The sequence below is a fragment of the Brienomyrus brachyistius genome, chromosome 1, assembly GCF_023856365.1.
Source record: "Brienomyrus brachyistius isolate T26 chromosome 1, BBRACH_0.4, whole genome shotgun sequence".
Taxonomy (NCBI): domain Eukaryota; kingdom Metazoa; phylum Chordata; class Actinopteri; order Osteoglossiformes; family Mormyridae; genus Brienomyrus; species Brienomyrus brachyistius.
In genome coordinates, this window is record NC_064533.1 from 20,221,604 (window position 1) to 20,239,795 (window position 18,192).

At 44.1% G+C, this 18,192-nt stretch overlaps 1 protein-coding gene across 4 annotated transcripts in view; it reads right to left on the reverse strand.

Moving 5' to 3' along the window:
• Positions 1-4,820: 4,820 nt before the first annotated feature.
• odad2 (outer dynein arm docking complex subunit 2) overlaps positions 4,821-18,192 on the reverse strand; it is a 58,331-nt gene continuing 44,959 nt past the window's right edge. For 3 of the 4 annotated variants that reach the window (XM_049006116.1, XM_049006114.1, XM_049006113.1), the window contains exons 16-20: positions 16,957-17,199; positions 14,789-14,903; positions 12,339-12,527; positions 12,024-12,245; positions 4,821-5,360 (exon numbers count right to left, since the gene is read on the reverse strand). In XM_049006116.1, the coding sequence (XP_048862073.1) occupies positions 5,247-5,360; positions 12,024-12,245; positions 12,339-12,527; positions 14,789-14,903; positions 16,957-17,199 (883 nt within the window). In that variant the 3' untranslated portion in view covers positions 4,821-5,246. The remainder of the gene's footprint in view (positions 5,361-12,023; positions 12,246-12,338; positions 12,528-14,788; positions 14,904-16,956; positions 17,200-18,192) is intronic. The other variant, XM_049006115.1, reaches the window with a different exon arrangement.

Genomic DNA, 18,192 nt, shown 5'->3' on the forward strand with positions numbered 1-18,192 from the left:
AAGGTAGAAGGGTCTATCCTAAAAATGAGGATATTGAGTACGGGACTCACTCTTATTTGCGCAATATTTACTTCCAGTACAGTGATAATTTAGTTTTAGATGACAATACAATAGTAAAACCTGTTTTGTTGTCGTATATAAATTTCTTGATTACACCCACGAGGACACGACCATTTGCAAGAAAGAAAATATTATTCAGAAGCCTGAAGAACCAGAAGGCTACGAAGGATAACTTTTCCGGGAAGAATAGAAAACAATTTGAGTCTAAGACTTTGACGGATCAGAGTGATTAACTGCAAACCACAGACATTTTATAGCCATGTAAATCGGTAAGTGTTTCGGAAGGAATCTGGAATTTTAAAGATCACTGATTAAATGATCCAGTGTTGATTTGATAATGGGTGGGTAATTGGATTAATAATACCTTCCGTTATTAATTTACTTTTATCTTGACGTTTACGTAAAATCAGTTATTGCAAAACGATTTCAAAACATACGCGAATATCCCCGAGACGGCGGCTCATTTGGTCCTGTGAATTTATTTTTATTTGCCTAATGATTATGATCTAGTCATTAACATATTGACTTATGTGTAAATGTGGTTTTAACAAAAAACATATTTTGTTTTTTTATGAGACGCAAAACTACATACAAATAAATGTGAAAAAATGCTTCCCTACAAACTCATATTACTTTGCGCGGTGAATGTAGCAGCATGCAATTTGCACCAAAACAGGCTAAATTATAGCGCATCCAATCGCTGAATTTATTTTAAAATGTGTTCCAACTCATTAAATCTAGAACTCACCAAAAGTAAACGATGATAGTCAATCATATGAAAATTATTATAGCAGGCCTATATTTTCTGTTTAACAATTTGTTAAAACCTCAAGAGTACCTCCCGAGTACTAACAGGTGTTCCTTTTCAGTCTATGTTTTGTATTTCCTCCTCTGCTCTATTTACGCGAGTCAGATGGGTCAGCATCCTTCGGGGCATAGCGAAGCAAGGCGGGAAGTACAAATTACGCACCGTTTTGCAATGCCATAAATCGCCTGTGTGTTGTAGTACAGCAACTGTGGGTGTCGTACCAGTCACACTAGAATGCCCGGAATAATAATGCCAGCCCTTATGATGTAGACCTCACAGCAGATTACAGATGCAGCAGAGTAATAATCTGCTTGTTTCTCGTTTTTTTTTTTTCGTGTTTAATGCTCGTCTTCGCAGCACTTTTTGGCTAACAGCTGCACGATGGTCCACACTCTCTGAAATGTGACTTTTTAATTCCAGGCTGAGTTTATGGTTTAGCATTCTCCCAGCCCGCGGTTGTCACCAACAGGTCGCAGAAATGACAGTCTTCTTTCGTCTTAACCCAAATCGCGGACCGATAGTGCTGGGCTATACTCTGCACATTACAGGGTCCCCTTCCAATTTAAGCATCAATTCCTTCTGCAATCTTACAAGATAAGGGAAATATAGAAGGTAAAATGTTGGGAATGCAGAAAAAGTTGCCTGGCACTAGCCTGCCCAATGTGGTCTCCTGCCTCTCTTTTCTCTGCACACCATCCTCGCCACAGTATAATTACATTGAAGATGACCATATTGTTTCTATAGCAGATATGGTCAGATAAAGAACAATTAACATAACTTGAATTTTGGAGTTTTACCACAGTACCCATGGGAAGCAGTTAAGCACCAAAAACACATTATTCTTCCTTGGAATCTGAACCTGGAACCTCTGTTACTGTGGTACCTATTGTACTAACAGTAAAAGGTCTGTGAATCAAAAAAATCTGGCATCAGCTGGACCTCGAGGTTCTCCTCAGTGCTGCTTAATTTGGTAACCAGATGCTGTAGGAGGAGGTGGACCATACATTTAAAGGTAATATCCTCTGCTGAAATATCAGAAGAGACCTCTAGTCAGTGCAGAGGCATCGGAGGGACATGGATACCCTGGTAGAATCAGGGGTCCAGCCCTTATATAGGGGCTATAGGTGACATTTTGCCGGGGGGGCAGAAATACTAGCTATTTCCAAGTCAGTGTTTTAGTCTGCTATGAAAGAATATACCAGATACTAACAGAGGGTCACACCAAGGAGACCAAACGTTTAATCTTTACGCATTAAAATGGCTTTAACTATATACAAAACAGTGAAGGTGCATATTTTTTGTCTAGTCAGCAATTTATAATTTGAGATGGGCATCCCAACATTAACTCAAAGCAACGAGGTAGATGAAACATCATGTAGGCATATTTCATGATGTATTTAATCTTTCGGAATGTGGACAAGGGCAGCGTGCGATGAGCCAGTGGGGATAGGAGGTGCTCCAACGAGTCATGTTAAAGCAGCCCTGAGACAACATGCTGAAAACCCTGCAACAAGCAGAACAGAGTGAGCAATAAGGGCAAGATAAACATACAAAGTGGTAAATAAATAATTGTGTGTGTGAGTCACTGCTGGGTTTTTATTCTGTATGAAGTAATTATTTGGAGAGTATGCAGTCGACTGAAGGTGATATACTTTCTTTGCAGTACAATGCCTGAAAAGAGAGTTATAGGTATCCATCCATCCATTTTCCAAATCACTTTTTTCCTTCTGAGTCACAGGGGGTCCGGAGCCTATCCCAGAAGCTATGGACACAAGGCGGAGAACAACCCAGGATGGGGGGCCAACCCATTATAGGGCACACGCACACATCATTCACAATTTAGTAACTGCAATTAGCCTCAGCATGTCTTTGGACTGTGGGGGGAGGAAACCCCACAACGACATGGGGAGAACATGCAAACTCCACACACATGTAACCCAAGTGGAGACTCAAACCCTGGTCCCAGAGGTGCTAACCACTGCACTACCATGCCGCCCCAATTATAGGTATGATCATGAATGAAGTATCTGAAATAGTTTGCACAAATATCCTTGAAGAGTAGGTATGATTTACTGGCTGAGACAGACTGAAAGAGTTGGTCAGATGATGATGACTCAGTCACACGTCATTGGCGAGTTGTTTGAACCCTGTCAGCTTGGGGTTAGCTGTAGGTTGAAGGTCAGCAGAGTGACCCTGGTTGCAGACACAGCAACACAGGGAGTGGTGCTGCTGAGATGGGCAATTATGTCCTGAAACGGGTCACGGAACGGTGGTAGGGTTTCCCCTATTTGTGTCTCCTCACGAGAGTCCCATGAGTAACTGACGCGACACAAGAGACCAAAAGACTGAGCTACACCTAATTGCTGCCTCCGCTGAAGCGTAAGAGCAATCGGGAAGAGAACCTCTAATTTCCCATGAATGATGTCCCTGTGCAGGCCGGACTGCACTCAAAGTAGTAGTTTCCCCTCTCAGAGGACTTGTGGTCCCACTAATACAGCGGGCTGTGGAATTCTGACAAATAGCACTGGATGGTTCTCAAAACAGTCACCCGGTTCACGTTGACATTCCCAATTTATAACGGAAAGTGCAAAACTAGCACATCTATCGAAAAAATTACAGGCCCTTAAGCTAGGGGGGCAAATGTAAAGAGGCTTTTGACTAGAAGCTTTAATTGTGATTATCTACATTCACCAGGCATTCAGAAACAGCATGTTTAATGTTAAAACATTACTCTTATCTTTGTCCAGTACATCCAATACAACATGAAAATAATATTTAATGTGGCTTAATAGTTCATATAATTGTTAATTGGCAAGCTTGTATCTTGGGAGCATTGGAGATACATTTTTCAAGGTGAACATCTTTAGCTGATGGACAGCAAGTGTTCAAAAATGGACTAAGGCTTTTCGTCTCAAATTCCTTGGCTTTAGTGGAACATGCAATTTTTGTTTAGAAATTGTATTTATTGGCCTTGCAGTTACTGGCGTCCGCACCTAGAAAATATTTATTCGGCTTTATTTTCATTGTTTAAGTTCCCGAATGCTTTCATTTAAACGTTTCCTACAACGCGTTTTCAAATGTGGCACGTTCTGGGGGTTGTAAAGTGCATTTATATGGAATGAAAATGCCATTAATCATTCGGTATTTATTTAATTTGAATCACTTCAGGACGATTCTCATTCACCCCTGCACCACGCCGCTCTTTAGGGAGGAGTTCCCTTCACAATAATCGGAACCAAAATAAAGCTGTCTGACCTCCCTGCTCTGTAGTTTTCTTGCACCTCTGAGCTGCAGCTGGTTCTGTTTAAATATTTTGGAATGAGGAAGAGTTCAGTCCCATATTTCTGATATTTAGATAATTTTTTATATTATTCTGATATTAATGATAGAACCCCCAAGGGATTCCTGGCAGGGACGTTGGCCAAACACATATCCTGCAGAGATAATTAGGACCAGGAAACTACAGGTTAATGAAAATTACAAAATAATAATAATAATTAAAAAAAAAAGTCACGTCAAATCTGAGACATGCTTAAAGCATTTTACAAATGGGCTTCGGCACCATCTGAGGAGTCGCGGCATTCAGGAACTACGATAGAGTGGGGAGTGTTGAAATGAGTAATAAGAGGAAAGGGAGACATTGGCAGAGCGGCACTTCAGCGCACTTGTCTTTAGTTACTTGACGAATGATCCCCGACTGACGGGACTGTGTGTATATTTAGATGAACCTGAATCGTTCAGAAACACTGCCATTGGTCAGATATTAAAGTCTAAATGTCATGATTCATTTCCCACATTCTAGTGCTAAGCTGGTATCTTTCATCACACAGATATTAGAAATGAAGCTAAATTAGTTTCATGTACTGAGGAACAACAGCATCCTTTAACACCATCACTCCATGCGTAATTATTGTAGTGTTTAAAAAAAAAAACAACACACACGACTTGTTCAGCGTTGTCTCATTCATATGTATTACATCCAGGGTATACAAGGTGAAGCCTTACTTAACCGAAAGGAATGTGTACAGTATTTGGCATTAGCATACACAGAAAAAAAAACAAGGCATGTAATGTTGTTATTAACTTAGTCATTGAGGAAAAGGAGTTTCATAAACACACGCATAAAATCCCATGGAAACAGTCCCAGGGATGGGCTGGATCTGCAGACTCCCTGCTGCTGTGTGAGAGGGGCGATATGGAAGCAAACATCAGCTTGGTAACATCTGCTGCTGCTCGCCACACAGTGCGGCCTTTAATGTGCTTCCAGAGTGAGCTACCGGGGGAGCTCTCCACCTCGCACGTAGCTGATAGACCACGCTGGGACGACTCACAGAATCCGGCTCACCCTCCAGGCCTGATTCCTCTTTATTTATTTTTTTTATCCATATCTGGCCTTCTCATTGGCCAGAGCCAGCCTTCGGATGTTGGCCACGCAGCCGGCCGCCGCATCCTGGAGGAGCTCGTCTGTGGATCCCATCATGCCCAGGAGCAGCTGGTCAAGACAAGGGGACAAGACAGGTTTACTTATGACTGACGGCATGAAATGGCGGAGGCTGCGAACTTCATCCATAAAAGAACTGAGGGAGTGGAGCGCGACGCTGCTGAATGATGAATAAGCGAAGGATGAGCACGTGTAGCTGACGGGTGAAAGCGGGTAGTTGCGTCCCAAACTACAAGCATAGGCGCCTGTGTGTCACAGACTTGAACTTTAAAAGGCGTGATTAAGGGCTGGCAGCAGCTGCGAACATGTGCTTCTGAAAGTTTGTTCAGATGAAAGCACTCGTCTCAGAAGCGGCGCAGGCATCTCAAAGCCAAACACGAACTGCGCGGCCCCACGGCTCAAAGGTCAGATCATATCCCGCCCTTAATGGCTCACATAATAAACGCTGTTTAATCCGCTTCCAGGACATGATTCCTTTCTCTCCAAAAATCTACTGGAACGGCAAAAAAAAAAATGCTGAGGAAAAAAAACCTTTAGTATTTTTTAAGAAGTTCTTATATTGTTATGTAGTGTTAATCTAAGAAATAACTTTTTTGGGGATATGGAAAATACACTGCTGTATACGCATCAAAAAGAGACAAAAGGATTTTGGGTAAACTGTGGTTTATATGGGAAACAAACACAGTTTAGATGAAAAAAAAATTGGCACTGCTAGATTTTAAATCTGTTCATTGTGTTTGTGTTTAAACTGGCACTGCAGTGTCACAGTGCCCTGAAACGTAGCTCTGAGACACCCAACGTGCCCTCACCACTCCCGCCGCACTCCTCCTTCGGAGTGAGATTGCACTCCTCAGGAAGTGCATGTCTTCCCCCGGCCCAGATGTCTAGATGGGGAGAAAGTGAGCGTTGTCTCATTTCATCCACAAAATTTTGACAAAATGTAAGAGAGTGAAAAACTGCATGTAAAAATATTAGAACAGAAGCAGATCTTGATGGCTGCAAACCATAAGAGCAATGGCAGGTATGCAAAACAGAACCGGCCATCTGGGATACAAATGCTCATATTTTCTTATATTTCTTGGTATATTAAATGACATTGGTAAGATGGTTTAAATTAAATGTGTGCAATATGATATTTTTATGTGACTGTTCACCGTGTAATGTCTACATGCACAAGTTTGAACCCTGCCTTTCACATGTTACATGCAAACTTAGAAGAGTCCTCGACATATTTATGCTGTTAGCAGAGTGCCAGGGTGGAGGGAAGGAGAGGGAACATTCCCAGAATTTTCTTCTGAAAGATAAATATGGAAAGCAAAACAGATGAGAGATGGAGCTTCTATCTGTGAGGACAGACTCGTTGGTTAATTGGCACCATTGAAATGTTTCACTATTCAGTCTAGCTTCATTTTTTTTTAATCTGGGAAAACTGCACAAGAGGCCTTGCCTTCCCCTAATATCTCATTTGTAAGTGCATTTTGTGGAGGTTGTCACAGGCTGCTTGCTTCAGAAATAGCATCAAAAACACCACAGAAAAGCAAACTAATATTCAGTAGGCAGAGAAAACGGACGGCCCGCTCGGACAAGTCCCTTTTGTGAAGGCAGAAGCGGCCCTTTGCCAGCTCCATTGCGTGTTATTCAGACTTGGCCAAATACCGACTTCTGAAGCGCCCAGTTACTCCAGAGATAAGGCTGTCTCTCTTCCTCCACCCCCCCCAGCTGGGATTTTAGAAAACCATAATGCCCCGCTTGTTAGATATTCTAAAAACCTGGAAACACGATAACTGGACTGTCGTTTGAGAATTGAATCAGAGGCAGTGGACCTACTGACTCCTGCATCCTGCAGGGGGCGCTCTAGGATGCCGCCCCTCCCCCAACATTTCTGTTTCTTGCACATATAGGTGTTGCAGTGTTCAGTGTAGGTTTAGCTCCTTCCTGAGGACCTGAGGAATGCCCTACTCCATCCCACCTGACAGCATAACAGAGTGGTCTGAGATGTTCACCTTCTGCTCCATGGGAGAACCGCATAGACTCACAGAGATGGCTGAGCAGAGGTCTCTGTAAGGAGGAAGTGGCTGAGGGAGGTCAAGGCAAACAGAATTTAGGCTTCCTGTATAGCTAGCAAGAATTTTTCCTTAGAAGAAATAGTAAGCTAGTAAGCTTCCAATCCAGGGGGAAGGTTTATAGTTTGTTGTGCAGCATGTCTAAACTTCAACCCCATCTTGTGCCCCATTTATTTTAACTTGAAATTTTAAATTCACCTATAAAAATTGGCCTCAACTCAATTAAAGGAAGAATACAATAGGTCAAGTCGAGATGAAATGGTATGAACGATTAAACTGAGCAAAATTATCACAGTTATCAGTATCATCATGGTAATATTATATTCTGTTTCAAGAATAAATATAAATACAATCATTCACAGAATTCGTTCTCAGCAAATGGGCATTTAACTAGCTCTGAGGCTGAGGCAAAGAAAAGTGCCATCTCCATTACACCACTGACAACATGTAGTGCTCTTACACGAGGAGGTAACACTGGAAGCTCCAGCTTACATTATTCAAAAAGCATTAGCAAGTTAGACAGACAAACTATGACATTTACCCCCATTCTTAAGTTTAAGCATCATGCATTGAGCTTAACTTACCTGGCATTTGCCATGAAGTAGTGGGTGGTGTGCACAAAGGTTAAGAACCAAAATATGACTACATCAGACTTAGTCCTCTTAAAAGGCTGGAAAATCCCCAGTGCGCTGTAACTGCCTTCCATCATGTTTGTACTCACACAAAACAAACCCACATTACATGCTGTGCCTGCGTACTTGCGTCTGGGAGAATGCTGCTAACTTTGGTTGATGCTGGAAAAATAATTCAAAGCTCAGTAATCAATTAAAACAATTAAATTAAATCAATTACCGTGGGTCAGTAGTTTGAGACCCCTGTTCTTGACTATGAGGGTCTGATTGGATAAAGAGTTACTGAGAATCATGGGATGGATGGATGGATGGATGGATGGATAACAATAACACGTGACCCAAGTTCCTTTGTTGTCTGTCTTCCCTGCTGACCTTTGACATCAACTGTGCTTCAGTACCTGGAAAGCCTTATCCCTATTTACACAATTATCCAAGGGATGCGTCTCTATCGATGTTGTGGGAACACTGTGTGTGTCTGCGGGGGCGGGGAGTTTGGGCCTGATTTAGTCCCTACCAATGCGGAAACCAAACCCTTGCACTGATCTAATGCTGTGTTCCATTTGAACAAGGAAATTGGAAATTCTGAGTTCCTAGTCTTTGGAAATTTCCCAAAGTTGGAAATCCAACTCAGAAATGTATTGTTGTTAACTGGTATTGCTAATGATGACTAATAATGAACCTGGCTAGAACTGGGGCCTGTTCCAGAAAGCAATACTCTTGCTTAGCCGGATAACTTAAAACTTAAATTAGTTTGGGCTAAATGTAAATGAATGAAGATTGAAGCTGTAATACTACTTGTGCAGGTCCTTTGTTTCCATGTCCCCTAACTGGACTTTCTGTATGCTGCATTTATACCAGACGCAGTGAGCCTGAAGGGAAGCTTAGAAATACTCCTGCAGTGAAGGGCTTTAATGCAGCCGAGAAGCTCTGATTTTCCCACAATTGCAATAATGGCCATAAACTGTGGACCAAAAGTAACGGCCGACATTGTGGGGAGTCGAGCAGGCAGGGATATACAAAGCTGCTGGCGGTGGTTTACGGGACCATGCTGCACGTGCGCCTCGACTAGGCAGCAGCCTCTCTCTGTTTTTGTTTGTTTTCGTTTTACATACGTACAGCTGAAAACAAGTGGCAGACCCTGTTGCGTTTAGCGAGCTGCCCCATTTTCCTCACAAAGACCTCTTTATGAAAGACACTGTCAGAAAGAAAAGCAGCCTGAAGCTGTCGATAGGGATTTATGAAGTGAGCAAACAGCCTCCGACCCTCTGGTCATAATGTGTGGCGTGGAGCAGACGGTGTTGATTTTGAACGGTGAACAAAATAAAGTACATCGTTATAAAGCTGCGAGATGCCAAGCATGTATGTCAAACCAAACTGGAGGGCAATTCATCTCGGCACTCTATCAGCGTCTGACCATCCGCTCTCTGTTGGGAATGCATTCACAGGGCAGCAGATAGAGTTCAGCACAAAAACGACAGACACACACGAGTATAAGCACACTGACAAAAGGCATAAGCATAATACAACAAAACCACTGTGAGCACAAAAACAATCTAGGAAATACACAAAATACATTTTGATTATATGAATAGCTGGATGAAGTGCATTTCACTGTATTATAAAACATTTGTTTGAATAAATGAAAGTAGCAGATTTCAACAATGGAAGTGATTTTAATTGTTTCTATTGTCCAGACACTCGGTGAAACAAAGTAACTATAATATTTTAAGGACTGAATTGCCGATAAAATAAAAGCATCAAGTGGGTCCAGTAATGCATTTTCCAGTGTAAAATGCTTTCTTTTCAATGCTTAATTTCCTCCCCTAAGCTTAGGGAACTGAGTTATACACCATTAAGAATACTGGGGAGGAAAGTTACTTCTGAGCGGAATACTGAGTGAGAAATATACGCTCAGTGAAATCATAGGAAATCATTATACAAGCTTGTGGGTGAGCGTGTTTTGAGGACTTTGCGAGAACGAAAAAAAGAGGGGGTTTTGAAATACTGTTGCAATAATACCAGAAGGCATTCTTGAATTTTACACTCAAACATAAATTTGGCCAAGTGACAGACGGAGAGCCAGCATTGCTTTTTGATAAACGTGTCGAGCGGTCTCCGTAGCGGCAGGAAATGATGTTTTAGCACCCTGTACACTGAAGCAGAACATATATCAGATGCACTATGTGCGAGCATATACACATTCTCCACTCCTGAAACGGTTAGGATCTCTAATCAGAATCCCTCCTCAGAGTCATAAAGGTGATAGGGGCTTTTCTCACAAGCCAATTAAAATCCCAAAATACTTTATGGAATCTATTGAATCTGTGCTAGTACGTTAATAACACTAAATTATATTCACTCTTCCTCTCCAATTAACAAATATATGTTGCTTTGTAAAATAAAATAAAAAAAAAATTTTTTTTAATCTGTCGCATTTTTTTTCTGTGGTTTGTAAAAAAAAAAAAAAAAAAACGAAGGCGGCTTTTTCTAGCTGGACAGGACGCCTGCGGAATGCCGAGGGTTCGTTTCAGCGAGCAGTTCTGGGCAGGGCTGAACCACATACAACAGATCAGGCTAAAGTGCACCATTAAGTGAACATGGGGAAAAAGTATCTGGCTGCAACGGCAGAACCGCTTTATAATTTACAGCACAGACACTTTGGGTGGGGGGGGGGGGGGGGGGGGAATGGTTGCAGTTGTTTTTTTTAACCCTCATGTGAAGCTGCACAGTACACACACAAATGTCCACGTGCAGAAACTTTCCCTCTATGCTTCTCCTTCTCAGACACGGTGCCAACTGCAGCACTAACTGACAATTAGATTTTGGGAATCTTAACATACTTTAAGGCCCTTAACATCCTTTACGACATGTGAAAGCATCCACACACCTACCCAGCCATTATATCTGTTATAGTTCCATTTCCTAGACCCCCCCCCACACACACACACACACACACACCACACAGGAATCAGTTGTCTTCTCTTCAATAACAAACACATGTTGGGGTCTGCTTCTAATGCAGACATAAACCTCCTTCATTATGTTACATAAATCATTGGTATGACGTTTAAAACCATTACTGACTGAGGCCAGGTTACCAGCTGGTGCTTTTATTTTATTTTATTGCTCACTGAATAGATGCAGACACTGCATTTTAATAGCAGTGCGTTATGCTAGGTGTGATACACTCATTAAAATATTAATCATTTGCCTAACAGATGCTCAGAGCAGAGTTGGTAACAGTATTTACTGCATGTTTCACTTACTCTTTGCAGGTGGCATGTGTCACGCAGGAGTTTAAGCAATTTGCCTTTCTCAGGGGGCGCAAGAGCTGAGCCTTGTTGTGATTTACACCTGCAAGCACAGGTCATAAACCGAATTCCTGACCCACCCCTAGCCCGCTCCCCTACATAGCGTCATGCTGTCAGCACTGCCGAGTTACTGCACCCTGTCAAAAGCATTTTTAGCTCTTCTTAAACAAAACATCCTTTCGGTACCATGACGCCGCTGTCCTTTCACGTCGACCCACCGTGCCCCGCCGCCATTGTGCGTGACAGTGTGGTCAGACGGCTCTTTCCCATGTTCCAGCGCAACTCATGGCAACAGTTTCCTGAGATACAGACTGCAGAATGGCTTTGCAATGGCATCTTCAGTCGGAGAAGTGGCACTTCACACACTGAAATGTTTACTTTCCTGGATTCCCATGGCTGCTAGAAAACGAGGCTGTGCTTCCATGAAGAATAATGCCGGCCTTGTTCAGCTTTAATGATCAAAGGCTCTGAGAATAGCTATAAGAGCATTAGCAGAGTTTTTTTATTGCACGTAATGAAAACCGCATATATACAAACCGAGATGTGTTTAGATTTTTAGTGCTAAATTTGTGCTTTTTTGTGTGGTACATCGAATACCGATTTATGTACAGATGAATAAAGGGGATGATGGAAATCACAAGGAAACCCCGAATCAGACTCTGGAAACGTGGCTCAGCACGTAGCCCCATCCCTTGCAGCCCCCCGTACCTTGACCACTCCATTCTCGTGCATGGTGATGCAGTTGTCCGGATCCTTGGAGAGGTGGAACAGGGCCTGGGCCGTGGCCCGATGAACCGAGGCATCATCGGACCTCAGATAACGCACCAGGGGCGCCACAGCTCCGGCCTCCCCGAACGACACTCGGTTGGCCCCCCACGCACAGCAGTGGGCGATGGCCTCTGCCAGGTAGCGACAGAGCAGGTTATCCTCCTGCCGGAGGAAACATTGCGGTTACGGTACGGAGGCAGGGTCCTGTCTGTGTAGGTGACGATGCTAGGTTTGTGGCTTTGGCTGCTCGCTCACCGTATCTGTCAGTCTCGCCAGCAAGGCCACGACCCCATGGTCCGTGATCACTGCCAGATTCTCCTCGTCCTTGGCGATTTCAGCGATGGCAGCGCAGACACCTGCCAGCACGTCCTTACTTGACGATCTCAATAGATGAACGATCAACTCCAGCCCGCCGACGAAGGAGCGTACCATCTCCCCGGCATCCTGCAGCAAGACGCAGTCACTCCAACCATTGAGAGCTAAACAGTGACAAATGCACTTCTGCAACCAACACTAACAAAGCAAACGTGGGGTGCATATAATCAATTAAAAGCACAGGGATATTTTCCATTTAGAAACAATAATGATTATTTTATGGGACCACTTTTAGGAACTTGTTCATGTTCGTTGATGCAAAGATACTGAAAGGTACAATGACTCTATGGTTACTTGTCCAGCACCAATTTCTTCCCTAAACACTTTTTTTGTATAAAGCTGCACTTTGCTGAGCTTGGCTCCAGCTGATGGTGCTCTAGGTGTAATGGAGTGTATTTATATCCACTGTGTACTTTGGGCCCAGTTTATCTACTTTTTTTCCACCAGGAGAAAAATCTTATTGTTTCATAAATATATAAAAAGCAAAAGCTGAAGATTTTTATAACTGACACATGCCTTTAAAATTGCACTTTTGTCGCTCAAAAAAAGGACCATTTTGGCTGGTTTTCTCTTGACAAATCAGGCGCTAATTGTAGCTAGATGTTCATGTGTCTGTCATAAGCTCATCCAGATCCATGCCTTCAGAGAAATCTGCCAGAAACACACAGCTATGGGGGATATGAACTCCAAATGGCAGGCCACACTCAATGCTGTGGAGGAGCATCCAGGCCCGAGGCCTGACAGCACTCAGAAGCGGGGCACGGGCGGCCTCGCCCACCGCCTCAGAAGCTGTGCCAGGAGATGAGCTCTGTTAGAGAGCCGACCTCCCTGCCCCCCACCCGCCGATGCAGAGAGGAAGCGCTTCCTGAGGAATACTAATGATCAGAAGCTGACGGACGCGGCTTTCTAAAGACACCAGCTGCGAAAGGCTATGAGCGTCTCTTTCATGACCTGGATAGTGACCAGAGATAAACCCGCCACATAATGGACCCCTGCACATGACGTCCAAAAAGAAAAACCAGAGTAAACCTGCTTTCCTTTATAGCCAAGAGCACTGAGAACTAAGAGGCTCAAACACACAAATCACCGTTTGGAGATTACCCCAAAAACTCGCGGTACAGGGCAGCTCATATTAATAACCTATAAACGGAAAGAAGAAAGCTGAACATCGGTGCTCCATCCTGTGCTGTCCATCAGAGTCTCACGGCCATGGCTATCAGGCTGGGGGGCCACGGACATCCAAACTGTTTCTTCAAATGAAAAATGCAGTGGATTAGCATTAGCACGGCTTCAAATGAAAAATGCACTGGAGTCAAAGTGCATAGCATTAGAGAGCTTCCCCTCTATTAATAAATGCCGGTGTTTGATTCGGACCTGTTTCTTTTTGACCGTAGAGAATGTATCAGAAGAGGATCCGGGCATCCAGCTGGACTTCCAGCATGACTCCCTCGTAAATCTGCCCCGTAGCTGCTAACCAGAACCACATGTGCTTTATCTAAATAACTACTGCACCGAGGAATATCGGATTCCTGCCCTATACAAGCGGAATGAACTGTTTAGCTCTTGTCATTGCCTCCGCTTCAGAAATCATTGCAATTGCATGTATTCTTAGGGGGGAAAAATTGGCACGCTAAATGTCAGATAAACACTGTCAAACTCTGTTAGCTTTCAATAAGATCTTCTGCCCTCTTTTCCATGTGGTTAACATACATCATTTTAAAGTTGTTCTTTAGCCAGAAAAAAATCCCTTTTCAAAGGAACACAAATCTTCATCTTGCGGCACCTGCTAGCACAATGCCGGCTTGAAGTGTTAAATATAACACATAGACACACTCACACATAAACCTTTACGCCAAGTGAGTTTGAAGGACTGAAAATCCGAAGAGAATATAAGGTGATACCAGAATACTGCCAGCAAGGAGGACATTTATATTTACAGAACAATAAATAAATTACAATACAAGCTTACCGAAGGCATCATATGATCCAGTATGATTTTTGACTCTTTAATATCTGATGAGCATCTCATCAAAGTGCCAGAAATTGTCCCACAGAACCTGATGCTCAGTTTTCAGATTCCCCAGCAGCCTGAGACTGAAAACTCAAGTTCTCTACCACAAGATGAACGTCAGCTCTTCGTGACACGGTGTCCCTGCACACTCTTAAAAAGCACACCAGTGTCCCCCAAGTACCATTTCCCAGCTCTAAAGCGATATCTGAAGAGTTCATCGCACACCGAGGCATAAGCATGGCGGCCTCCGAACAGCACGCCACCGTCACACTTCGGACGAGCACCAGGGCCGCGCCGTGACGACCTGGATCCATGTTACCTTCGCGTTCTCAATGCAGGGACAGATTGCCCATGCCGCACTGGCTTGCACATCTGGATTTGGATTCTTTAAAAGGGACCAGAGCAGGCGAACGCCATCCAAGCGGTCGATTATCCTGTAACACAGAGAAAGGGGAGATGCCTCAACAGGACTTTATCAAAAGGCGCATCTAATCTAGTGTGTTTTTAAGCTCCAAGCGCAACACAATTAGAGGTGGGTTACGGCCTCTTTTGTTGGCTTCAGCCTGGATTTCATTTGCCGTTACCAGCACTGAAAGGCACACCAGGCCCAGCTAAAATAAGACAACATTTAGCGTGAACTTTTAATAGTTTTTTTTTTCATGCATCCGACTGAGGGACTTTTACCCACCTGACGAAAGTCCACTCTAAGTTATTAAACGCACACCGAGGACCCGCTGAATGTTATGCTGAGCCCAATATATGTATTGGCCCGTATATGTGTTTAAAAACCCATTAAAGGGCGAGGCAAACAGGGGGCCGCTCCCCTCATTGTCAACAGTGATTCCGTCCAAGCCAAACAGCTACAGAAGCAGATTTATCCATATTTCATTTTGTCTGGGTGAAGTTTACTTAAGCACGGGCCATATTTCACGGCGCACGGCCGCGGTCAACACCATAGCCGAGAAACGGGGGATGTGGCCACGCCGCCACTGCGCGTCTGCCGTCTGGCATAAATAACGCGTAACGTGTTTCCCATGTGCGCTCAGCCTACGCATCATGTACCGAACCCCCTGCCCTAATTGCTTAAACACGCTCTAATCAAAGTGATTCCATGACTGGGGGCGAGAGGCATCTTCCTCGTGGTATCTGTCATGGCATCATACATAAATCAGTCTGGGGGCCCATTACGTCAGAGTAAGGTCCGCGGGGCCCTTTAAATCGAGCACAAAAGTAGACTGAAGCACTCCGTTTAGTGCTGTTTCCGAGTATGGATATTTTCCGACAGGACAGCCGTAAGGGTGATCTTTAAAGGCCACGTGTCTCCTTGACCAAGGTCCCTGATGTGGTGCGTGTCCCCGAAAATCAACAGATGGGTCACATTATTAAAGAAGCATTTCAAAATTGCCTTTGTCGTGCTGTTTCCTCGTGATTAGGATCATGTGCCGGGAATATGGATACAGTGAGACTGGGGAATTAGGGAATGACGGATATTACGAACATCCCAGCACTGAGGAAGTTTTCAAATACTGTGCGTGGAGAGTATGCAGGAGGGAAGCCTGGGGGGGTGGGGCGAGGTTTAAGGGGGGGGGGGCTAGTGGCTGAGGCTGATGCACCGTGTCGTCTTGTATTAAAGCTAACCAGATGGGCGAGCCAGAGCGTCTGTGAGATACTCAAAGACCTGCCCCTTGGCTTGCGGTTCGCCTGCCCTGACCAGATGATGTTCTCTAGATGGTTTCATAATACCACTTCTCCTGTGCAAACAAACCGTCATCCATGCATGCGGGGGGTGGGGGGTGGCAATTTCTGCTGTTAGAAAAATAGCCCATTTGTAAATAGTGTGAATCTGGAGGAGAACAGTAAATGCCCCAAGGGGTAATAGCAAGGGCAAAGGGGATTCCAGTCACCCCTCTGTAGCCCCAACATGCTGGTGAGTGACACCGCCCCCTGCCTGAGTCACACCACACACTTAATTTCAGAAACAGCTCTGACCAGATCGGTCTCAGACAGGAAATAATCAAATGTGAACTATGTTAATTGCTTAGCAAACTACTGTACACAATTCTCAAAATAAACCTTCACCACAAGATATAAAAAAAAAAAATACACCGGTGGAAATAACGACTGTCTTTCCAAAATTAAGTGTAAATGCTACAAAAAGAGCTAAAAACAGTTCCTTGAGAAAATACAAATCATTCAAACGGCTCATGAGAGAATTCTTTAAGCCAACGATAATCCCTGTGTTAATTTTTGAAAACACCCCCCCCCCCCCCCCCTTTAAAGAGAAATTTGTCTTCCATTGCAATTATGCGCACACAAAATATGTGCATGATTTTTTTTTTCAATTCCGGGTGATTACAGCATATATATCTGCTATGAGCACAGTGTAAGTTAAAATGAGTACAGTTGCTGCGGCCCAGTTTCACCCAGAGGCATTTCTGCGGCATCCCCAGGCTCTTAAGGTTACCACTGAAGCCCTGGCAGACTCACGCCATGTTTTCCGGCTCCATGGCACAGGCGCCCACGGCCCTGGTGACGTTGACCAGCAGTGGCTGGTTTGTTCCCGTCAGGAGGTTGACCAGGGGCTGGATGCCGCCGCACTTCCTGATGACGGCCCGATTGGGGGGGTTCCGGGCACATTCTCCAAGCGCACCCACCACATTCACCAGCACCTCCTCGGGCTGCTCTGTCAACAGGGCCACCAGTGTCTCCAAAGCCTTGTACTCCTGAAACCTACAGAGAAGCCATTTTTAACGTCGACACCCATGACTCTAACGATCACCCTTGGCGACATCATCTAGGTTACTCAGCTACGTGGCTCCCGAACTTTACTGCAGTTGACCTTAACAGCAGATAACGGGAAAAACGCAGCATAATGGGATATATTGGGGTTTCACAAAAAGCCAACAGACCTCTGATGTTCGCCCGAGTTATACGGCGGCCTTTATTCGCTGTTATGGTTTCTGGCGAAAGCATCACAGGACTGTTGTCGAACGTGTCCAAGATCATTTGGTTTTGGTCCCATTCCATGAAGACTTCTCTTGCACATAAAACGGTAATGAACGGCGAAGCGGCCAGGCTTGCCGAATCCAGCGTGCTATTCATGTGCCACCAGTAATGTGTTATCTACAGAAGAGCCGCACGGTACATAAATCAAAGCCAGAGCGTGACTATAACTCGCAGACGTGTGAATTCCTGCATGATGTAAGAGCATGCTTACTATACACTGAGCGGAGTTCCTTCCTTATTGAATGAACATGGGTTAGACAGAAATATTTACGGTACTGTGTATAATTTAAAGAAATAATAATTTTCGTGCGCTCAGACATCCTTTTTCAATTGTTGAAATGGTCATCTGAAAAACAAAATCCAGGCTAATTACAAGACTACTATACATACAGAGGTCCAAAGGAAAGGAGCCACAACTGGGTGTCGGCTTGTTAAAGTGACCTACTGTGCCACACACAGGGAACACGAGAGTCTCCTGTCCAGCAATGCGGACTCACTGAGCCGCCGTGTGATGTCGACCCGCTTGGGAAATGGCAGGGATGCTGTTAAAGCACAGCCCTGTCTACTAATTACACACAGTGGATCACGTCCTGAGGTATTTAAAAGGCAGGATGCTCATTAACTGTGACTAGTTTACAGAAAGACTATCAACCCTTGTCCTAATATTTGCAAAGCTCTTTTTTTGTTTAATCTCTTATGCTGAAATGTGACCGTTAC